Raw genomic sequence first — 25,201 nt, forward strand, 5'->3', positions numbered from 1 at the left:
TAATCAAAACAGTATGGTGCTGGCAACAAAAATAGGCACATATATCAATGGAATGGATGGAAAACCCAGAAACAAACTCACAGTTATATGGTCAATTAATCTTTCACAAAAGAGGCAAGAATATACAACGGGAAAAAGTCTCTTCAACAAATAGTGTTGCACATAGTCCAGCAATGTGCAAAAGAATGAAACTGAACCACTTTTTTACACCATACTCAAAAATAAACTCAATGAATTAAGGACCTAAATGTGAGACCCAAAGCCATAAAAATTTTAGAAGACAGCACAGGCAGTAATTTCTCTGACACTCATTGTAACAACATTTTTCTGGATTTATCTCCTGAGGCAAGGGAAACAAAAGCAAAAATAAACTATTGGGACTATATTAAAATAAAAAACTTCTGCAAAGCAAAGGAAACAGTCAACAAAACTAAAAGACAACCTACTTAATGGGAGAAGATATTTGCAAATGACATATCTGATAAAGGGTGCGTGTACAAAATACATTAAAAAAACTTATAGAAACACCAAAACCCCCACAAATAGTATGATTAAAATGGGCAGAAGATGTGAACAGACATTTCTTCAAAGAAGTCATACAAATGGCCAACAGACACATGAAATATGCTCAACATCTCTCATCATCAGGGAAATCAAATCCCTATCAGGATGATTAAAATAAAAAAACACAAGAAAAAACAAGTGTAGGCGAGGATGTGGAGAAAAAGGAACACTTATGCACTGTTGTTGGGAATGCAAACCAGTGCAGCCATTGTGGAAAGCAGTTTGGAGGTTTCTCAAAAAATTAATGGAACTACTCTATGAAATTACACATTATATCTTTCCTTTTCCTTTTCCTTTTCCCTTTCCCTTCCCCTTCCCCTTCCCTTCTCAAGTAGGCTCTAAACCCAGTGTGGAACCCAACATGGGGCTTGAACTCAGGCCCTGAGATCAAGACCTGAGATGAGGGGCACCTGGGTGGCACAGCGGTTAAGCGTCTGCCTTCGGCTCAGGGCGTGATCCCGGCGTTATGGGATTGAGCCCCACATCAGGCTCCTCCGCTATGAGCCTGCTTCTTCCTCTCCCACTCCCCCCTCCCCCTGCTTGTGTTCCCTCTCTCGCTGGCTGTCTCTATATCTGTTGAATAAATAAATAAAATCTTAAAAAAAAAAAAAACCTGAGATGAGATCAAGAGTCAGATGCTTAGCTCACTGAGCCATCCAGACACTCTGAGACTGGCATTATATCTTTCTTAGGCATTGGTAGACTTTATTGGTGAAGCCATTTGACTTTTGGTTTTCTTTGTGTAAGGTTTATAATTATGTATTTAGATTTGTTTAGTAGTTTTATGAATGAAAATTTTATGTTTTTCTTGTATCAGTATTGGTAAGTTGTGTTCCTTATTTCTTCTAAATTTTTAGTTATTGGCATGAACATTATTTATTGTCTTTTGTGTGTGTTTGCGTGTTTGTGTGTGTGTGTTTGCCTCTTCTCTTAGTTTTTCTTCTTTATTAATTTTCTAGGGGCTTATCCCTTTTTAAAATTCTTTCACAAGAACAATCATTTGGCTTTGTTGATCTTTTTTATTATATGCTTTTCCACTTATACATTTTGTTTATAATTCTTTTTTTGTGTGTTATGTTTTCTGTATTTTTATTAATTTTTGAAATAGATTCTTAGATACCTTATTAGCAGCTTCTTTTCTTTCCTAATATAGGCATTTAAGTCCGTAAAATGTGATTTTAGGTGTAGTCCACAAGTTTAATATGTAATTATTACTTATTATTAAACTCAAAATATATTCTAATCTCAATTGTGAAATTAAAAGTATATACTAATATGCTTTATTTTTTTATTTTATATATATGTATGCATATATATTTTTAAGATTTTATTTGAGAGAGAAAGAGAGAGCACGAGCAGGGGGTAGGGACAAAGGGAGAGGAGCACACTCTCTGCTGAGCAGAGTCCCAAGCAGACTCCACACCAACTGCAGAGCCCTACATGGGATTCAACCCCAGGACCTTGAGATCATGACCTGAGCCAAAGGCAGATACTTAACTGACTGAGCCATCCAGGTGCCCCTTATTCTAATATGCTTTAAAATATATTTCTTCTTTGAAGTATATTTCTTACTTTATAAATATTTTTGGATTTTCTTCTTAAACTTTTGTTATTTCTAGTTTCTCACATCAAAGAACGTATTCTATAATATTTCTATTGAAACATATTGAGATTTGCTACATGACCTTTGGTAAATATTTCATGTGTACTTTATTCATATTTTAAAAGATTTTATTTATTTGAGAGAGAGTGAGAGAGAGAGAGCGAGCACAACCAGGGAGGGAGCATAGGGGCAGAGGGAGAGGGAGAAGCAGACTCCCCACTGAGCAGGGAGCCCTACACCAGGCTCAATCCCAGGATCCTGAGATCATGACCCAAGCAGACACACAACTGACTGAGCCACCCAGGTACCCCTCATGTGTACTTTAAATGAAACTATGTTTTGCAGTAGTGTACAGTGTTTGATCAAATGTTCATTAGGTCAAGTTTGCTAACCATGTTTTTCAAATATTCTGTTTCTTTACGGATTATTTTATTTTTTCTTGCTGAGTTATTTCAAAATCTTACATTATGCTGTAGAATTGTCTACTTTTGTTTCAGTAAACTTTTTTCTTTGTTTAATTTACACTAGTTATAACTTCCACGTGAATTAATTTTTTTAATCAATATGAAGCATGAAGTGTATCTTTTTAACTTAGCAATGTTTTTGCCTTAGAGTCTATTAATAGAGCTATATCAATTTTCTTTTGGTTTTTGTTCACAAGTTCTTTCCATTTTTTTACTTAGCGTTTTCTATTCCTTGTTTTAATTTTTTTTGCATGTGTAAATGGCATATATATTCTGTGTACTGACGATCTTTGTCTCTTAATTGTAACGTTTAGTCCCCTCCATGAAATGTGGTTTCTAATATATTTGGATTTAAACCTACTATTTTATTATTGCTTTTTATTTTTTGTATGTCACCTACGTTTATTTTAATCTTCTTTTTTGCCTCCTTTTGGATAGATTATTTCATATTATTTTCTCTTATAAGTAGGTTACTACTTAAACATTGATGTATTTTCCTTCTAGTGGTTACCCCAGAGATTATAAGAGACATTCTTGACTTAACAAAAAATCTAATATAAATTAGAACTTTTTTTTCCTCCTGGACAGCGTAAGGACATCAGAATGTTGTAACTACACTTTCAGACTCAAATACATGTGTTGTCATATCTTTTAATGCTTTTATTTAATTTCAAGAAGACATTTTAGTGTTGTTCATAATGTTAATATTTATATTTTCTATATGTTTACCATTTTTGTTGCTCTTAAGTTTTTCCTGCTTCACTGAGCATCTACATCAGATAATTTTCCTTGTGCCTGAAAACATCCATTGATTATTTCCTTTACTGTGGCTCTTTTGATGAGGAATTTGTTCAGTTTTTGTTTGTCTGAAAATACCTTCATCTTTATTCTTGAATAATATCTTTACTGGGTATAAAACTAGGTTGCTTTTATTTCCTTTACCGTTTTGAAAATATCAGTCTATCATATAGTGTTTGCATTGTTTTTGCTGCAGGATCAGCTGTCTACTTATTGCTTTTTGATAGGTAGTCTATTGTGTTTTCTTTGTGCTTTTAAGATATATATATATATTTTTTTTGGTCTCAAGTTTTGAGCAGTTTTTCTATGAAACACCTACTTGTGGATTGATAACTTATTTATTTACTTATTTATTGGTTTGCTGTTCTTTTTTTGTTTAAAAAGATTTTATTTATTCATTTGACAGAGATAGAGATAGCCAGCGAGAGAGGGAACACAAGCAGGGTGGTGGGAGAGGAAGACGCAGGCTTCCAGCGGAGGAGCCTGATGTGGGGCTCGATCTCAGAACGTTGGGATCACGCCTTGAGCCGAAGGCAGACGCTTAAGGACTGAGCCACCCAGGCGCCCCTATTGGTTTGATGTTCTTAGCCAGATCTGGAATATATGGCTTGTTGTTGTTTTTTTTTTAATCAGGTTTTAGAAGTTTTCAGCTTTTATCTCTTCAAATACTTCTCTTATACCATTCTTTTTTCTTTGTCATTTGGGATTGAGATGGTAGGTAACCATTCTCATTTTAAAAAACATTATTTTTTTGAGTTTTTCTAATCTCATGTTTTTCCTTTAGGTTTTAATATTTATATGATTCATTTTTCTAAAGTAATGATTCTTTTCTCCCATATGGATACCTCAAATACTTTCCCCCCAATTTTTAAAATAACTCTACAAATATTTATTTTTGCTATTTTCATGTATTTTTACAGTTATTCAAAGAGATTAACTTCCCCAAGTTTACATAACTGCCAAGCAACTAAGGCTGAAATTTGAACCAAAGTCCAATTGATTAAATATTTCTTGCTCTTCATTATGTGAGGTTATATTTCCTTTATTATGTCTCTTTATTTCTTACTTGATATTTAGAGAATAGCTGTTATTTCAAGTGGTGTGTATATTGATGAATTAGTCTATCTTAAAATACCATTGTATCATTCCATCTATAATTTTTAGATGAACAGAAGTGCACAACTTTATGAGCCAAATAAACCCAAGGGGTTTATTGTCTATAAGAAATAAAGAATGTATATAGTTTATTCTGATAGAGTATATGAAGAGATAGTTTCCATGGAGAGAGACAAATAAGAAGGTAATGTCCCAACTAATGAGATCAAGAAACAATTCATTGAGTGGGTAGAACTTATCATGGAAGAGATAGCCATGTGAAAATTCTTTTCTTACTGTATTCAAGGATAATGTGTACTGTACATTTGTTTGTTAATATACATAAAGAAAACCAGTACTACTATTTCATGTTTTTTTCCCTGTAACAAATCTATTTGTACATACTCAGATTTTCACTAATTGGGTAGTTAATTATGTAAGCCATAACATTTTGTCCATCTTGAAGCATTTACACAGTAATTAAAAAGTTTTTTTTTTTTCCTCCCAGGTTATTTCATTTTTGGCTGCAGTTTTGCATAAAAAGGGAACTCGTGAAGATATTGAAAACAACATGCCGGAGTTTTTACTAAGAAGTATGAAAAAGGAGCCCCCTTGTTCTATAGCAAAAAAAGTAAGATGTTTAGAAACATACAGCTCATGAAGCTGGTATTAGAAAAGTATATAGAAACTTGTAAACAGCACACATTATAGTATAAATTCAAAACATTATAAGTTAAAGACATTATTAAAATATTTGTTTTATATACCTAATTCTTGAAGGATTATCAGTTTTGTCCTCAAATTAAGTATGACTGACTCTCAAAATGGCAAAATACAATTTTAGCTTAAATTGTTTGGAGGTTTTCAGTCTTTTTGTTGGCTGGATTTATATGATTTACTTTCGTTAATTTGTTAAATGTCCATAAATGTGTATGTAAAGTTAAAGTCCATTATATTGTGTTTTATTTATGTGAGAATGAAAGGGAGATAGTTGTAGATATTGATAACAAAGGTATGTCATTGATAAAGTTGTTTAGCAGACTAATTACATCCTGAAAATCTGAAACAAATTCTTCCTACACAAGGACCGTTGAAGTTGGAATTAGAAAGACTGAGGTCTAGGCGTGTCTTTGTCTCTGCCGTTGTGACAATAAATGCTATTCTTATCTATATTTCAGCTTTCTCCTTTGTAAATACATGTTTATAAATATCTCATGATTCATAAAAAATAAGAGATTTCTAATAAAATAATGAAATGGAAGAAAAAGTACACTTTTGTGTCTGATTTTTATATTCTCAGTAAACTGGATAGAAATAAAGATGAAGTGATTTTATGAAATCTTTATTTTATTATGTAATGAAATCACTTTCTACAAGTAAAGTTTTTAAACAGTCTCATCTATAATAGAGTCTTATACATAAGTTTGCTGAGGCCAATTTACTATTGTCTATCACTGGGGAATTTTAGTACAAAATTTTGAGAACTATTGGCTTATGGTATTAGTATTGCTTTAAAATTTTTATTATTTTTAATATTATAAATACATCCTGTGTCAAATTTGATTTGATCCTAAGAAGTATTATAATTTTCTTTTTTTTAAAGCATACTCTTTTTTTTTTTTACCTGAGCCATTTTATTTTATTTTTAATTTATTATTTTTTTGAAATTCAGTTAACATATAGTATATTATTAGTTTCAGAGGTAGAGTTCAGTGATTCATCAGTCTTATACAACACCTAGGGCTCATTACATCACATGCCCTACTTAATGTCCATCACCCAGTTACCCTGTACCCCACTCCCCTCCTTCCCAGTAACCCTGTTTGTTTCCTATGATTAAGAGTCTCTTATGGTTTGTCTCCTCTCTTATTTCGTCTTGTTTTATCTTTCCCTCTCTTCCCCTTTAAAGCATATTCTTACTGTGTCTTTAGATATTCTAGAGTTCAAGTACTGTTTGTAGTCCTGTTTTCAGTTGTTACTTGATTCTAAATGTCAGTGCAGAATTTATTAATATTTTGTCAGTTCTGATAATTAACAGGACAGAGAAAACAGCAGGGAAAAGTAATACTTTAAATATGTAAAGATATTAATATATAATATATATTTATAATATATTTACATTTATGTATTTTTATAGGCACATATGTGTGTATATATATATGTGTGTGTAATTCCTTGCTATGGTATACACTGCTATTTTTCTACGCCTTCAGTTCAATTCTTAAGTATTGATTTCTAATCTCTCTTATATTCTAATAAATTTCACCTAAGTTATATATATTTTTTTGAGTACAATTTGGCTGCAGTTCATAGTTTTCACGAGGTTGTCTTTTCATTATTCTTTTCTAAATTATCTGTGACTCTAGTTTTTCTCTTTTACTCAAGTACTATTTAAAGTGAAGTTTAAAATTTCCAGGTGAATAGATATTATAGGGTGATGGAGAATGATGGGAGTATTTAGTCTTTGTTGATTTCTACTTTTGTTGGTCAGATAATATTGGCTTGATATTTTTTTTTCTTTGTGGTTAAATCCATGGTGAGGTGTTTTAATGCTGTGGTGTTACATAGTCTCAGTTATTTTAAAATGTTTGCAAATATTTTGTGCATTCTTCATTATTATGGCCACATAGTTCTAAATAAATCTGTTTAACCAAGGTTGTTAATTGTATTGTTAAAATTCTTAATACTGTTTTGTTTTGTTTTTGGTTTATTTGAGCAGTTAGATTCTGAGAAAAATATATTAAATTTTCCTGCTGTGTCTTTCAGCTTTCTCATTTCTTCTTGTGTTTGTATACTTTTTGCTTATTTAACAACTTCAATTAATTGTTTCAAAAGTTTTATGTACTTTTATATTGCTGTCATACTGGAATGATAATTTATCTGTGTATAGAATTCTAGGTTAAAAATTTTCTCGGGGTGCCTGGGTGGCACAGCGGTTAAGCGTTTGCCTTCGGCTCAGGGCGTGATCCCGGTGTTATGGGATCGAGCCCCACATCAGGCTCTCCGCTATGAGCCTGCTTCTTCCTCTCCCACTCCCCCTGCTTGTGTTCCCTCACTCGCTGGCTGTCTCTATCTCTGTCAAATAAATAAATAAAATCTTTAAAAAAATTTTTTTTTCTCTTAAACTTGACCAAAATAATTTTATTTTCTTCTGTCACTCCATATTGTAGGTGAGGTTCCAATACTGAACTGATTTTTTCCTTGGACAGGAAATTTTCTTCTTGTTTGAAAGTGTATAGGACTTTTTCTTCAGCCTTGAAATTTAGAAACTTCCTCAGCCCCAGCACTCACTGTGAATTCTAAAGAAGTTCTCCTGCTGTGGAAAAATATACACAGTACTTTATGTAGGGGAAGTGGAGTGCTGCTTCTTTGAAGCAGGTGATTGGCATAATTGTTTCCCCTTTAATTAATTGCTCTGCCATTATTTTGCATTGTTTTCTTAATTTCTTTTTCTGATAATTCATTGCTAAAGTATAGAAACACAACTGATTTTTGTATATTGATTTTGTGTCCTGCATATTTACTGAATTTATTTTACTGAATTCAAAGAGGTTTGTTTTTGTTTTTGTTTTTGTTCATGGCATCTTTAGGGTTTTCTATGTAATGTCATGTTATCTGCAAACAGACAGTTTTACTTCTTCCTTTCCAATTTGAGTGTCTTTTATTTCTTTATTTGCCTAATTGCTCTGACTAGGACTTCCAGTCCTATGTTGAATAAACTGGGTAAGAATAGGTGTCTTTGTCTTGTCTTAGAGGAAAAGTATTCAGCTTTTGACTGAGTGTGATGTTAACTGTGGACTTGTCATACGTGGTCTTTATTATGTTGAAGTATGTATTCTCTACGTCCAGTTTGTTGAGAGGTTTTATCATAAAAGGATGTTGAATTTTATCAGATTTTTTTGCATATTTCGAGATATGATTCTTATCCTTCATTTTATCAGTCTGTTATTTATTGATTTCCATATGTTGAACTGTCAGTGCATCTAAGAAATAAATCCCACTTTGATCATGGCGTATGGTCTTTTTAATGTACTGTTGAATCTGTTTGTTTAATATTTTGTTGAGGATTTTTGTGTTTGTATTAATCAGGGATATTGGCCTGTAATTTTCTTTTCTTGTGATGCCCTTGTCTTTGATATCAGGATAACATTGATCTTGAAAAATGAGTTTGGGATTGTTGAAAAGGATTGACATTACCTCTTCAAGTGTTTGGTAGAATTCAGTAGTGATGCTATCTGGTCCTGGACTTTTCTGTGCTGGTAGGTTTTTGGTTACTGAGTCAATCTCTCTTCTTCTTTTTTTTTTTTTTTTTTTTTTTTTTTACGATTTTATTTATTAGAGAGAGAGAGTAAGCATGAGTTGGGGGGAGGGGTTGAGGGAGAGGGAGAAGCAGACTCCTCGCTGAGCAGAGAGCCCGACTTGGGGCTTGATCCCAGGGCCCTGAGATCATGACCTGAGCTGAAGGCAGATGCATAACTGACTGAGCCATCCAGGCGCCCCTGATTCAATCTCTTTACTAGTAATTTGTTCAGATTTCCTTTCTTCATGATTCAGTCTTGTTGGGTATATTTTTCTGGGAATCTATCCATTTCTTCTAGGTTATCTAATTTCTTGGTATATAATTGTATAATTTCATATGATCCTTTGTATTTCTTATTATCAGTTGTAATGTCTCCTCTTTCATTTCTAATTTTATTTGAGTTTTTCTCTCTTTTTTCTTATTCTAGCTAAAGATTTGCCAACTTTGTTTATCTATTCAAAGAACCAGTTCTTAATTTCAGTGATCTTTTCTAGTGTTTTTCTAGTCTCTGTTTCATTCATTTCCACTCAGATCTTTGTGATTGCCTTCTGCTAACTTTGGGCTTAATTTGTTCTTCTTCTTTTTTTTTTAAAGTTTATTTATTTTAGAGAGAAAGTGCATGAGCAGGGGTAGGGAGGGGCAGAGGGAGAAGGAGAGAGAGTCCCAAGCAGACTCCACACTGAGTGCAGAGCCCAACTGGGGGCTCAATCTCACAACCCTGAGATCGCAACCTGAGCCAAAACCAAGACTTGCACACTCAACTGACTGTGCCACCCAGATGTTCCTTGTTCTTTTTATTGTTTCTTGAGGTATAAAGTTAGGTTGTTTATTTGTGATTTTTCTTTTTTTCTTAATGTAGGTCTTTATCACTTGAAATTTCTTTTTAGAACTCTTTTTGCTACATCCCATAAGTTTGGGTATGTTGTGTTTCAGTTTTTATTTGTCTCAAGATATTTTTTTATTTCCCTTTTGATTCCTTCTCTGACGGCTTGCAGGTGTCAGGAGCATATTGTTTAATATCCACATATATGTGGATTTTTTCAGTTTTCCTCTTGTCATTGATTTCTAGTTTCATACCATTGTTGTCAGAAAATACGTTTGATATGATTTAAATCAAACATTCATTAAGACTTGTTTTGTGGCCTAACATATTATCTGTCCTGGAGAAAGTTCCATATGTGCTTGAGAAGAATATGTATTCTGCTGCTGTTAGATGGAATGTTGTATATATGTCTCTTAGGTCCATCTGGTCTAACGTGTAGTTTAAGTCTGATATTTCTTTACTGATTTTCTGTCTGGATGATCTATCTGTTGTTGAAAGTAGGGTGTTGAAGTCCTCTATTATTATTATATTGGTGTCATTTTCTCTCTTCATATCTGTTAATATTTGCTTTATATAGTTAGATGTTCAGATGTTGGGTGTAATATTTAAAGTTGTTATATTCTGTTAATGAATTGACCCCTTTATTATGATTTGATGACTTTCTTTGTCTCTTGTTAAAGTGTTTGGCTTAAAGTCTATTTCTAGGAAAATTCACTTTTTTGTTTTTTAGGGAAGTTTTCTCTTACATAGGTATAGGATGGATTCCTCAGTTCTTAAAGTATGTCAGTTTTTATCTACTCTTACACAGTTCTGGTTATCAGGCAGCACCACTTCCAAGCACTTTACACTATTATGGATTTATTCTTATATTTGTTCTTTTGTTTCAGTTGGCATTAATAAATACATTTGTTTAGTTAATCATTTGAACTGGAATTTCATAAAGCTTTTAAAGGGATTACCAGTGACATCCTAAATTAATTCCCCAGAAGGAAATTCAAACAAATACTATATTTTTGTGTTATGACATTCTTAAAAGATAAATTTGTATTGGTCCAGTTAAAATTTTGTGCATTTTTAAAAGATGGTCTATGAAATAGCTAGAAAAGAAATAAATTCCTTTATGTTTATTATGCTAATGCCAGAATTGCAATGGAATCCTGAAAAATTAATGTTGGAACTCCTTGAAAAACAAATCCTTTTAATGAATCAAATGGTACAAACTAAGGTGTTGGATTTGAGGTATGTGTGTGTGATATGATACATCTCATTTATATTTTGTAACTTTTCAAGTGTGAATAAATCATCTAAGAATTCATGAAATAGATATTTCCTGCCAAGAATAAATTCCTAAAGGAATAGACACAAAGTATGCATTTCAAATAGTAATTCTTGGAATGAGTCTTTAGGTTTAGGCCATTAGGATTGGAATTCAGTCTTTAAGAATATCAAAGTAAATTAATTTTAAAATATTGCTATCTCATATGATAAAGCTTTAAAGAGTCTATGAAAATTCATAATCGGTATTAATGCAGAGGAGAATTTTTCTAGTAATCATATTATCAGAAGCAGTTTCAGTGGTGATTGAACAAAAATATGTTTCCAGTATTTTATTTACTATACACTATTTCTTTAGTTTCTGATGTATACCAAGAGAATTATTTTGCAAATGATGCTACTGTGAAAATCCTGATACATATGTCTTGTAAGTTTTGCCATCATAATTAAAAGATAAATTATTGGTACTGGCATCACACAGTCTGTGGTACTGAAATTATGGGTATATTACATTTGACAGCTAGAGTCAAATTGCTTTCAAGAGCTTGTGCCAATTTGTATCCTCACCAATAGTGTAAAATTGTGTCTGTTTTCCACCTTTTCATTTATTCTAGGCATTAACAAACAAATTGTGTCAGCGATATAGAAAAATTATACTTTGCTTTGATTTCTATTTAATTATGAGTGAGGTCAAGTATCTTTTCACAATCTTAAAAGACGTTTAATAACTTTTTAAAGCAAAGTTCTGGTTTTAATCATATTTCTTAATTAATAGTCCTTAATCATATGTTCTACATACTAATCTTTTGTCCCCTACATATTCTGTAAATATTTCTTTCCTACTTTTTCAGAGTCAGCTTTTGATTATATTTTTTAAAAATTTGGGTAGTTAAATATATCTATCTTTATAGCTTCTAGGTTTTATGCCTGCCTAGAAAAATCTCCTGTACCTAAGATTGTAAGTTCACCCATGATTCTTTTACAATGCGTATGACTTTATTTTATACCTTTACATCTCTGTGTCAGCCTGTATTTATTTTGCTATAAGGAATGATCTATTAATCCAACTTTATTTTTTTCAATTGATTAGCCAATTATTTTAATTGTCATTTATTGAATAAGCCCTCTTTTTCACAATATTTGAAGGGTCACTTTTGATTAAAATGAAACTCATTTATATATGTGTGGTATATTTCTAGATATATTTTTCTGTCCTATTGATTCATTTCTTCTTTTCTCTTTTGGTGCTAAACAATTTTAATTTTTTTGCCTTATAATATGTTTTAATGTTTGGTGGGTTTAGTTTGTCTTCAAATTTCTCAGTTTTCTCCTAAAAACCTGTTAATATTTTAGTTGGTATTACATTGAATTTATTGATTTATGTACGGAGAATAAACATCTTTACACTGTAAATACTGCATATGCAAGAGTGGTTGTATCATTTGCTTAAATCTTATTTCTTGCCCTTCAGAATTTCTAGATATGACCTAGTTTCTTGTTCATTGTTTAACTAGGAATTCTTTCTTTTTGGTTGCTATTACAAATGGAATTTTTAAAATTTTATGTTCTAACTGGTCATGTTTTTATATATATTAAAGTTACATGCTTTTTCAGGCCTTTTTTGAAGTATTAATGACATATTAATTTCAGGTGTGCAACATAATGATTTGATATTTGCATACGTTGCAAAATGATCACCACAGTAAATAAATCTAGTTAACGTCTATCACCATACATAGTTAGAAAAAAAATTTTTTTTTCTTGTAATGAGGACTTTTAAGATCTATGGTATTAACAACTTTAAAATATGCACAACAGTATTAACTATAGTCACCATGGTGCACATCACATCTTCATGAATTATTTGTTTTATAACTGGATGTATGTTACATACCACACTTCTGCCCTAGCAACCATCAGTTTGTTCTCTGTAGCTGTAAGCTTGACTTTTTGGGTTTATTTTATTTTGTAGATTCCATATATAAGTGAAATCAAATGACATTTCTCTTTCTTGGTCTGACTTGTTTCACGTACCGTAATGCCCTCAAGGTCCATCTATGTTATCACAAATGGCAGAATTTCATTCTTTTTTATGGGTGAATAATATTCCATGTGTGTTTGTGTGTGTGTGTGTGTGTGTGTGTGTGGTATATATATATATATATATATACATATATATATATATATATCATATGTACATATTTTCATATACATATATATATCACATCATCTATATCATCCATCAGTGGACACTTAAGTTGTTCCCATATCTTGGTTATTGTAAATAAGGCTGCAGTGAATATGGGGGTACATAAATCTTTTCAAAATTAGTGTTTTTGTTTTCTTTAGGTAAATACCCAGAAATGAAAGTCCTGGTATGGTAGTTCTATTTTTAATTTTTTGTTTTTCATGGTGGCTGCACTAATTTAAATTGCTGCCAATAGTGCATAAGGGTTTCCTTTTCTTAAAATTGTGGTTAACACTTGTTATTTCTTGTCATTTTGAAAATAGGCAGTCTAACAGATGTGAGGTGATATCTCATTGTGGTTTTGATTTGCATTTCCCTGATGATGAGTGATATTTTTCATGTGCCTGTTGGCCATCTCGTTTTCTTCTTTGGAAGAATGTCTATCCAGATTCTCTGTCCTTTTTAAAATTGCATTTTTTTTTTTTTGGCTATTGAATTGTATGTGTTCATTAATATTTCGGACACTAAACCCTTATCAGAAGCTTTCTAGTTTGATGTCGTCCCTTCTGCACAGCAAAGGATATCATCAACAAAATGAAAAGACAACCAACCAAATAGGAGAAAACATTTGAAAATCGTATATATGATAAGCGGTTAATATCCAAAATAAACCAATTTTTTTTTTGCCTTGGCTCTTGGAGTTACATTAAAAAAATCATCACCAAGACCATAGTCAAGGAGCTTATTACCTATGTATTCTAGGAGTTTTATGGTTTTGGGTCTTACATTCAAGTCTTTAATCCATTTCGTGTTTTATGTGTTGTCATTCTTTTGCCGTAGCTGTGAAATGAGGGAGTATAATTCAGCTTTGTTGTTCTTTCTCAAGATTGCTTTGGCTATTCGTGGTCTTTTATGGTTCTACACAAATTTTAGGATTGTTATATTCTGTGAGAAATGTCATTGGAATTTTATAGGGATTGAATTGAATCTGTACATTGCTTTGTGTGTACGTTTTAACAATATTTGTTCTTCCAATCCATAGCATGGAATATTTTTCCATTTTTTTGTGTTTCTAGTTTCTTTTTTGAAAGATTTATTTATTTAATTCGCTGAGCACAGGGTCTAATGCCCGGCTCAGTCCCAGGACCCCAAGATCATGACCTGAGCCAAAATCAATTTGGCCACTCAACTAACTGAGCTACCCAGGTGCCCCTTCTGTGGTTTATCAATGGCTTGTAGTTTTCAGTGTCCAGGTCTTTTACCTCCTTCCTTAAATTTATCCCTAGATATTTTACTCGTTTTGATGTAATTATAAATAAGATTTTTTTCATTGCTGTTTCTGATAGTTTGTTGTTAGTATATAGAAAAGCAACAGATTTTTGTATATTGATTTTGTTTCTTGCAACTGTACAAAACTTGTTTATTCTAACGGGTTTTTTTGATGGAGTCTTTAGTGTCTCTATATGCAATATCATGTCATATGCAAACACTGACATTTTTCTTCTTACTTTCCAATTTTTATTTCCTTCCTCCCTCCCTCCCTCCCCCCTTCCTTCCTTCCTTCTTTCCTTCCTTCCTTCCTTCCTAATTGGTCTGCCTAGGACTTCCAATACTATATTGAATAAAAGTGGTGAGAGTGAGCGTCCTTGTCTTGTTCTTGATCTTAGAGGAAAAGTTTTCATCTTTCACCATTGAGTATAATATTAGTTGTGGCTTGTTATATGGCCTTTATTATATTGAAGTACTTTCCCTCTATACTTTGTTGAGAGGTTTTTTTTATCATAAATGGATGTTGAATTTTGTCATCTATTGAGATGATCATGTGATCTTTCTTCTTCTTAAGATTTTATTTATTTGACAGAGAGAGTAACAGCCAGAGAGAGAGAGGGAACACAAGCAGGGGGAGTGGGAGAGGAAGAAGCAGGCTCCCAGCGGAGGAGCCTGATGCAGGGCTCCATCCCATAACGCTGGGATCACGCCCTGAGCTGAAGGCAGACCCTGAACGACTGAGGCACCCAGGCGCCCCTATTCTTCATTTTGTTAATGTGCTGTATCATGTGATTTATTTGCAGATGTTGAACAACATTAACATCCCATCCTTGCATCCCTGGAATAAAACCCACTTGATCATGGTGTATGATCCTTTTGATGTATTTCTGAATTCACTTTGCTAATATTTTGCTGAGGATTTTGTAACTAAGTTCACCAAGGATATTGACTTTTAATTCTCCTTTGTTGTGGTGTCCTTGTTTGGCTTTGGTATCAGGGTAATGATGGACTTGTAAAATGAATTCTCTTCTATTTTTTAGAAAAGTTTGAGGAGGATTTGTATGGACTCTTCTTTGAATGTTCAGTAGAATTCACCACTGAACCACTGGACTTTGTGGGATGTTTTTGATTACTGATTAAAAAATCAGTAGTAATTTACCTTACTAGTAATTGGTCTATTCAGATTCTTTTTCTTTATTATTCAGTCATGGAGGGTTGTAGTTTTTAGAAAATATACATTTCTTTTAGGTTTTCCAATTTGTTAGCACAAAATTGTTCATATGATTCAAAGATTCAAAGAATCTTATGATTCTTTGTATGTGTGTGGTATCAGTTATAATATCTCTTTCATTTCTGATTTTATTTGAGCCCTCTCTATTTTCGTGGTGAGTCTAAAGTTTTATCAGTTTTTTTTTAAATATTTTATTTATTTATTTGACGGAGATAGAGACAGCCAGAGAGAGAGGGAACACAAGCAGGGGGAGTGGGAGAGGAAGAAGCAGGCTCCCAGCAGAGGAGCCCGATGTGGGGCTTGATCCCATAACGCCAGGATCACACCCGGAGCCGAAGGCAGACGCTTAACCACTGTGCCACCAAGGTGCCCCTAAAGTTTTATCAGTTTTATATTTTCAAAGAAGGAGCTCCTAGTTTTACTGATGTTTTTTATGTCTTTTTAGTCTCTATTTTATTTATTTCCATTCCGATCTTTGTTATTTCTTTCTTCTACTAACTTTGGGCTTTATTTGTTCTTCTTTCTAGGTCTTTGAGGTGTAACGTTAGGTTGTTTATTTGAGATTTTTCTTATTTTGGTGGGTAGGCGTAGATCGCTGTGAAATTCCCTCTCAGAACTGCTTTTCTGCATCCTATATATTTGGTATGTTTTATTTCCTATTTGTTTGTCTCAAAGTATTTTTTTAATTTCTTCTTTGACCCTTTGGTTGTTCAATAGCATGTTGTTTATTTTTTTAATTTTTATTTTAATTCTTTTTAGTTAACATACAAAGTAGTGCTGATTTCAGATGTACCATATAGTCATTCAGCACTTCCATAAAATACCCCGTGCTTATCACAAGACGTGCACTCCTTAATCTCCATCACCTATTAAACCCATCCCCCACCCTCTTCTCCCCTGGTAACCATCAATATGTTTCTTGGTTTACCTCCCTCTCTTTTTTCCCCTTTGCTTGTTTGTTTTGTTTCTTAAATTCCACATATGAGTGAAATCATATGGTATATGTCTTTCTCTGACTGACTGACTGACTTTGCTTAGCTTAATACTCTCTAGCTCCATCCATGTTGTTGCAAATGGCAAGATTTCATTCTTTTTTATGGGTGAGTAATATTCCATTATATATATATGTTTCCATAATTTGGCTATTGTAGATAACACTGCTATAAATATCAGGGTACATCTATCCCATTCAATTAGTATTTTTGTATTCTTTGGGTAAATACCTAGTAAATACCTAGTAATGCAATTGCTGGAACATAAGGTAGTTCCATTTTTAACTTTTTGAGGAAACTCCATACTGTTTTCCAGAGTGGCTGCACCAGTTTGCATTCCCACCAACAGTGCAAGAGGATTCCCCTTTCTCCATATCCCCGCCAACATCTGTTGTTTCTTGTGTTATTGATTTTAGCTATTCTGACAGATGTGAGGTGATATTATAGTTTTGAATTGTATTTCCCTGATGGGTGATATTGAGCATCTTTTCATGTGTCTGTTGACCATCTGTATGTCTACTTTGGAAAAAATGTCTATTCATGTGTTCTGCCCACTTTTTAATTGGATTATTTGTTTTTTGGGTGTTGAGTTTTTTAAGTTCTTTATTTTGGATACCAACTCTTTATCAGATGTCATTTGCAGATATATTCTCCCATTCCATAGGTTGCCTTTTAGTTTTGTTGATTGTTTCCTTCGCTGTGCAGAAGATTTTTATTTTGATAAAGTCCCAATAGTTTATTTTTGCTTTTGTTTCCCTTGCCTTTGGAGATATATCTAGAAAAAAGTTGCTGAGGCCAGTGTCAAAGAAGTTACTGTCTGTGTTCTCCTCTAGGTTTATTATGGTTTCAAGTCTCACATTTAGATCTTTAATCCATTTTGAATTTATTTTTGTGTATGGTGTAAGAAAGTAGTACAGTTTCATCCTTTTGCATGTTGCTGCTCAGTTTTCTGAACACTATTTACTGAAGAGACTGTCTTTTTCCCATTGGATATTTTTTCCAGCTTTGTTGAAGATTAGTTGAACATATAGTTGTGGGTTTGTTTCTGGGTTTTCTACTCTGTCCTATTGATCTGTGTGTCTATTTTTGTGCCAGTACCATACTGTCTTGATCACTACAGCTGTGTAATATAACTTGACGTCTGGAATTGTGATGCCTCCAGCTTTGCTCTTCTTTTTTTAAGGTTGTTTTGATTATTCAGGGTCTTTTGTGATTCCATACAAATTCTAGGATTTTGTTGTAGCTCTGTCAAACATTCTGTTGGTATTTTGATAAGGGATTGTGTTAAATGTCTAGATTGCTTTGGGTAGTATAGACATTTTAAAAATATTTGTTCTTCTTATCCTTGAGCATGGAATGTTTTTCCGTTTCTTTGTGTCATCTTCAGTTTCTTTCAACAGTGTTTTATAGTTTTCAGAGTAGAGGTCCTTAATCTCTTTGGTTAGGTTTATTCCTAGGTATCTTACTGTTTTTGGTGCATTTGTAAATGGGATTGATTCCTTAATTTCTCTTTGTGCTGCTTCGTTATTGGTGCATAGAAATTCAGTAGATTTCTATGTTGATTTTGTATCCTGTGACTCTAAATGAATTAGTTTAGCAGTTTTTAGGGCAGTCTTTAAGGTTTTTTATATGTAGTATCATGTCATCTGCAAATAGTGGAAGTTTTACTTCTTCATTGCCAATTTGGATGCCTTTTATTTCTTTTTGTTGTTTGTTTGCTGTGGCTAGGACTTCCAGTACTATGTTAAATAACTGTTGAAGAGTGAACATCTGTGTCTTTTCCTGATGATAGAGGAAAAGCTCTCCGTTTTTCCCCATTGAGGCTGATGTTAGCTGTGGGATTTTAATATATAGCTTTTATTATGTTGGGGTACATGTCCTCTAAACCTACCTCGTTGAGGGTTTTTATCACGAGTAGCATGTTGATTAATCTCTACATATTTGTGAATTCTTGTGTTTTCTTTTTGTAATTGTTTTCTAGTTTCATACCTTTGTGCTTGAAACATGCTTGATATGATTTTAGTCTTTTTAAATTTATTAAGACTTGTTTTGTGTTCTCACATATGGTCTATACCAGAAAATGTTACAGGTGCGCTTGAGAAGAATGTATATTCTGCTGCTTTGGGATCGAATATTCTGTATATATCTATTAAGTCCATCTGGTCTAATGTATCATTTCAGGTGTAACGTATATTTGATAAATTCCACTTTCTTTAGTTTTTTTACTGTTTGTGCACTTGGGTGGCTCAGTTGGTTACGTGTCTAACTCATGATTTTGGCTCAGGTCATGATCTCATGGGTCATGAGATCAAGCCCTAAGTTCGGCTTCGTGCTCAGTGGGGAGTCAGCTTGAGATTCTCTCCTTTGCCTCTCCCCCAACTCATGTGCATGTGCTTGCTCGCTCTCTCTCTCTCTCTCTAATAAATAAATCTTTAAAAACATTAATTGATTTACTGTTCATTCTATTCTTTTACTTATATTTCTACAGATACTTATACTTTTACTTGTCATTTCCATTTTCACCCCTTATTTACTTTTCTTGTTTAATTGAAAGATTTGATAGTTACTGGTTTGCTGTCCATTAATTTGTGATATTGTTTTATAATTTTTTATAACTTTATAATTGTTTTATAATTTTCTATTTTTTAAAAAAAATTTATTTATTTGATGGAGAGAGACACAGCGAGAGAAGGAACATAAGCAGGGGGAGTTGGAGAGGGAGAAGCAGGCTCCCCACTGAGCAGGGAGCCTGATGTGGGGCTCGATCCCAGGACCCTGGGATCATGACCTGAGCCGAAGGCAGACGCTTAACAACTGAGCATTGTTTTTATAGGTGCCCCTATAATTTTCTGTTTTTGAAGAATGTCTAGTTTTGGTATAATTCTTATGCTGCTTTTCTAAAAAAAAGATTTAGGTAAATCTATGACTAGAATGGATTCTAAACTTAAATTCCCATATATTAAATAGCCACAGCATTCCAAAAGGAAAAGTTATCAATTATACATAATAGTGTTAAATTAATTAGGTTTGGGATTTTTGAAAGAATTAATATTATAGGGGTAATTACAGGGAGTAGTTTTTAGAACTTTGAGTTATATAGCAAAAATTTCAATTTTGTGGTCTGTAACTTTTCTCTACATAAAGGTACATACTATTTTTCACTTTAATATCTCACATCCTCCAAGACCTTTGTTTTGGCCCTATTTGTCTGTTGTTGTTCTCTGAATATACCTTGCTGTTCCTAACCTGGCAATGACAAGCATGGTTGCTTTTATTATTTTATCTATCACTTGAACACCTTTGTTTTTTAAATGCTATACAAAGGTCTGGAGATACAGTGGTAAATGAGAGCCATATGTCTCACAGTCATGGACTTTCTAAATTATAGTACCAATGTGATATATAATGGTAGTTACAAGTTTTGGAATTAGACAGGCATGGGTTCAAATACTTATATTGACACCTAATAGCAGTATGACCTTGGGTGTGTTATTTAACATCTCTACACCTTAGTTTTCTCATCTCATCTCATCCTCTAGAAAGGAAATACTAAATATTTCTACTTGATAGCATTTCTATCTAAATTCCTTGGGTTAATATTTGTCAACTACTTTGCACAGCCCTTGGCATACAGCAAGTGCTCAATAATGATATGGTAATTATTGTGACTACTGTAACACTTCTACTACAAAAATCATTGCACATGAAAAACATCTTTGGATATTTTGTCACAGTCCACATCACATTATCTTTCTAAGGCCATAGTACATGAAGAATCAAACTTTAAAAGTATGACTTTCAATAATTGAAATAGATTTGTCGAAAGAGATAAAAGTAATTCAGTATTCTCTAGTTGAACAATTAAATGTGGCCTCTATTGATTTTAGTAATATTTAAGCGAGCAAATTTTAATTTTGTTTGTATTATATTTTAGATCTAGTTTTACAAAATTGTTTCTTCACTTCAGAATAACAAGCAGAGTTGCTTCATGTACAGTGATTTAGCAACTGGACACTGCTTTCACTTTATTGTTTTGGCATCTTTTGCTTAAGTAGGCTTATTAAATGAAATATTCACAGCATGGTAGTAAATACTTTACATTCTTCTTCTTATATACTTTCTCTGGACTTTGTAAATGGCATAATTCAGTTCTCTGACCTCTTTTAATATTAAAACAAGTTACTGAACCATTTTATTTACCTTTTGCAATTTCAAAGACCAATAATTAAGAAATGTCTTAATTTTAAAACTTTTTGAATCTTAGGGCTGATTCTAGGAGTCTTTAGATTCATTGGCAACCTTGATGAATGATACCTGAAGTGGAAAACTGCTCCAAGTGTGCAATAGAGTTTGGACCCATCGTTTTCGTCTTGTAATATACAAAAATGGGGGAGGGGGAGGCTATACTTGGACTAAGTACTTGGATCCCAAATTTTGTATTTGAAGGTAGGGCAATAATGGAATTCATAGGATAAACTCCAAACCAAAAGGCAAAAGTATTTGAGATGAATCAAATATGACAGGAAAGTATTTATGTGTGTTTGATGAGGTGGAAAAAGGAACTCTTACATTGAGTAGGTTAATCTTCTGGAGTTTTTTCTTCTTTCTGTTTCCAGAACAGTCAGGTTTGATTTCTTACAGCTAACAAATGGCCTACCTGAAATATCTCACAGAAGAGAGAGCAAGATTTAGACTAGTATTATGTTATTTAATTTTTTGCTAAACTGAAATTTTTCAGTATGTTTAACTGGTTCATCCTTATCAAGTAGGACAAATATAAAACTTGAGGGAAGAAACTTGTAACATTATTAAATATAATAGCTTAGAAGTAGTGATAACAGTATGGAATAAAAACATTAAAAAATTAAAATGGGTGATGACAACAGCATTTGGGGTTAATTTACAGGGAAGATTAGTGGAACCCCAACATTCATTCAAGACTAAACAGATATGTTGTTAATCTTGATAAGGACTGCTTTGGTTGGAGGAGTTAGGACAGTAGTCATTTATATGAATTCAAGAGAGAACAGGAGGAAAGTAAGTAAAAGCAATAAGTATTGATAACGCCTGAGTATCACTGCTAGAAAGGCAATAAAATAATGGGGGATAGCTAAAGATAGATGTAGGGTTAAGGAAGGGGATTTTGGGTATTGTTTTGTTTTTAACCCTGGGAAATATTAGAACTTACTAGCTTGTGGATGGATATGGTTTGTTAAAAAGGGAAAGTTAGTTACATGGGGGAGATTTGGGGTGGTTTCTCCAGCACTGACTTTATGTTGACAAGAAGTGATGGCAGCCACTGTATAAGTTTAGGCTTGTCTTTAGATAAGAACATGGTTAGTTCATCCATGGTAATGTGTAGGAAGCCAGAATGTATGAAAATAAACATAGGTAGGTTAGTGATCTAATGAGAAAAGAGGTAGAGGTTTTCTTCTAATTGCTTCAGTTTTTTAATGAATTTTCCAGGTCTTCAGCTGACAGTATTTAAGAGAAGGAAAGAGGAATTGGACTGGGGGAGTACAAAGGAAAGAGAGCTTCAGAAAACCATATATTTCAAGAAAAAAAACCTGTCCTGCTTTACATATTTATATTATCCACTTGGCTCTTGAAGTTATTATTTGGATCCTGATTAAACTCTTTTCTCTGTTTTGGAGAATTGTTTCTCTCTTACCTCTCAGCTCCTTTTTTTGGGGGGAAATAAAAAGCAGTTCTTTCTTTGGGCAAAGTTAGATACCTGGTTTTATCCTAATAAAAAGATAACAAAATATATTTTTTTAAAGATTTTATTTATTTATTCGACAGAGATAGAGACAGCCAGTGAGAGAGGGAACACAAGCAGGGGGAGCGAGAGAGGAAGAAGCAGGCTCATAGCGGAGGAGCCTGATGTGGGGCTCGATCCCATAACGCCGGGACCATGCCCTGAGCCGAAGGCAGATGCTTAACCGCTGTGCCACCCAGGTGCCCCAACAACAAAATATTTTTTGACAGTCATTTATATCCAGATATATCCAGTCACTAAGTTGTATTTATTCTTAATTGCAGTGTCAAAAATTAAAGAAAAGGACTATTGATATTCTAGATTTCACTTTTTCTTATTAAAAAAAAATCATAATTTTGTTTTTCTTCTTCTTTTAGATGTTCTTAATAGTCGCTCCTCTTTCTGTCCTCTACAACTGGAGGGATGAATTGGACACCTGGGGATATTTCAGAGTCACTATTTTACATGGTAACAAAAAAGACAATGAACTGATTCGTGTAAAGCAGAGGAAATGTGAAATTGCTCTAACAACTTATGAAACGCTACGTTTATGTCTGGAGGAACTTAACAGGTAATGGGAATAATGGGAATGATTACATTAGTATTCTGTTTACATCCATTGTACTTATTCCTTTATATTGTGATTTTTTAAAAAGTTCTAAATATTCCTTAACATAATTTCATTTCAGAATTACTGAAATAGTTTATAATAATTTATTTTCTAAAAAGGAAGAACCTGAGGGGTGCCTGGGTGGTTCAGTCAATTAAGCATCCCACTCTTGATTTTGGCTCAGGGCATGATCTTAGGGTTGTGGGATTGAGCCCCATGTCAGGCTCTGTGCTGGGCACGGAGCCTGGTTAAGATTCTTTCTCTCCTTCTCTCCCCCTCCCCATCTCAAAACAAAACAAAACAAAACAAAAAAACCTGCATCAGATTTTATACAGTCCGTTCTTTTTCCTTTATTCCATCTCCAAACAGTGCGTGTTAAAGAAGGGTAATACTGTCCTAAATTTTACCCGTATGGCACCTCTAGACTGAGACAGCAATTTTCATGAATGATTTTAATTATAGGAATTTGCTGTGAATGTTGAGTGGCAAAAAATACATATACATATTGAGAATCAGTGTTCCAGGGCTATAAGTACCCAAAAGAAATGAACTGGCTTATGCCTGCCTGTATCTTAAGATTTTAATGGGGCATCTAGAGACATAACCATAAAGCCATGTGAGTGTTCTGTTATGTAACAGAGGATGTTGTGGGAGCACATAAGGAACCTAACTGCTGCAGAGTGAGGAGAGTTGTCAGGGAGCTTCCCAGAAAACATGACCTATGAGCTGAGTAAGAAGTGAAGGATGAGTAAGAGTTGAGGAATGCACAAGTAATGCAGGCCTTCAACCCACAGACATCATGGCCCTCTTTTGAATAAATGAAAGCAGTTCTGGTGCTTTCTGTATCTCATGGCTGCAGCATATGTGTAAGAGGGAAGTGGCTGGGAGACAACAACAGTGTAGTAAGCAAGGAATAGATTATAAAAGATATTGAAAGCTGTCTGGAAGATTAGAGGTCTTTATTCTTAGAGTAGTAAAGTGCCCTAGAAATGTTTGCAGTGGATTACTAATATGATAAAAACGGTCAGATTTGCACCCGTCTATCTGTTGTGTGTGCAGAGGAAAACCAAACTAAATGGAGAAAGACCAATTAGGAGACTTATTATGAGCTAAATTGTGTCCCCTCCAAAGTTGTATGTACAAATCCCAAACCCAAGGACCTCAGAATATAACTGTATTTGGAGATAATATTCTTAAGCAATTAAGTTAAAATGAGGCCCCTAAGGTGGCCTAGTCCAGTCTGTCTGGGGTGCTTAGAAGACAAAGAGATACCAGGAACTTGAGTGCACGGAGGGAAGGATACATGGGGACACAGCAAGAAAGCAGCCATCTATCAGCCAAGGAGAGAGGCCTCAGAAGAAACCAAACCTGCCAACACCTTTGTCTTGGATTTCTAGTCTCTAGAACTGTTGTGTCTGGCACATCTTAATATTTTTGCTCATCATAGTATTTTTGAGATTCATGCATGTTCTGCGATCATTCTTTTTTAATGCTGCAGTGTATTGCATTTTACGAATATACCACATTTTGTTACCCATTAATTCGAGGATAGATATTTATATTTGAGTTTTCCAGTTTTTGGTTATTATAAGTAAAACTCTAAGGAATATTATTGTTGAAGCCTTTTTTTAAGCATACATTTTCATTTATCTTGGGTAGACACATTTGCATTTCCTGGGGGGAATTGTTGGGTTATGTAAATGTAGGTTTAATTTTAGAAGAAACTGCCAAACCATTTTCCTGAGTGGTTGTGCCTTTCTATTCCAACTAGCAATATATGGGACTTCAGTTGCTTCATATATTCATCAACATTTGGCATTGTCAGTCTTTCTGTTTTTAGATATTTTAGTGTGTCTGTGGTGGTAGTTTGTTGTATAATTTGCATTTTTCTGAAATATGTCTACATGAAAAAATATTTATTCTACAGTTGATCTAACAACTGTGTTCTATAAATATGAATAAGTTAAGTTGGTTAGGGAGTTATTCTTAAGTGTTATCTGTCTTTACTAAATTTCTGTTGTTTTATAATTTCTGACAGAAAAATTGTTGTAATCTTTGTATATTTTTAAATTCCTTTCAGTTCTGTCAGCTTTCAGTTCATATATTTTGAAGCTCTTATTGGGTACACACACATTTAAGATTAGTATTTTTTTCTTATGAATTAATCCTCTTATCTTAAAAATGTTCCTTTTTATATCTTGAAGTTTTATCTGATATCAATATAGACAATA

At 33.4% G+C, this 25,201-nt stretch overlaps 1 protein-coding gene across 2 annotated transcripts in view; it reads left to right on the forward strand.

Moving 5' to 3' along the window:
* ERCC6L2 (ERCC excision repair 6 like 2) overlaps positions 1-25,201 on the forward strand; it is a 139,485-nt gene that overhangs the window by 21,214 nt on the left and 93,070 nt on the right. For both annotated transcript variants that reach the window (XM_034646666.1, XM_034646667.1), the window contains exons 3-4: positions 5,033-5,155; positions 22,738-22,931. In XM_034646666.1, coding sequence (XP_034502557.1) covers positions 5,033-5,155; positions 22,738-22,931 — 317 coding nt within the window. The remainder of the gene's footprint in view (positions 1-5,032; positions 5,156-22,737; positions 22,932-25,201) is intronic.

This window comes from Ailuropoda melanoleuca, chromosome 17 (genome assembly GCF_002007445.2).
Source record: "Ailuropoda melanoleuca isolate Jingjing chromosome 17, ASM200744v2, whole genome shotgun sequence".
NCBI lineage: Eukaryota > Metazoa > Chordata > Mammalia > Carnivora > Ursidae > Ailuropoda > Ailuropoda melanoleuca.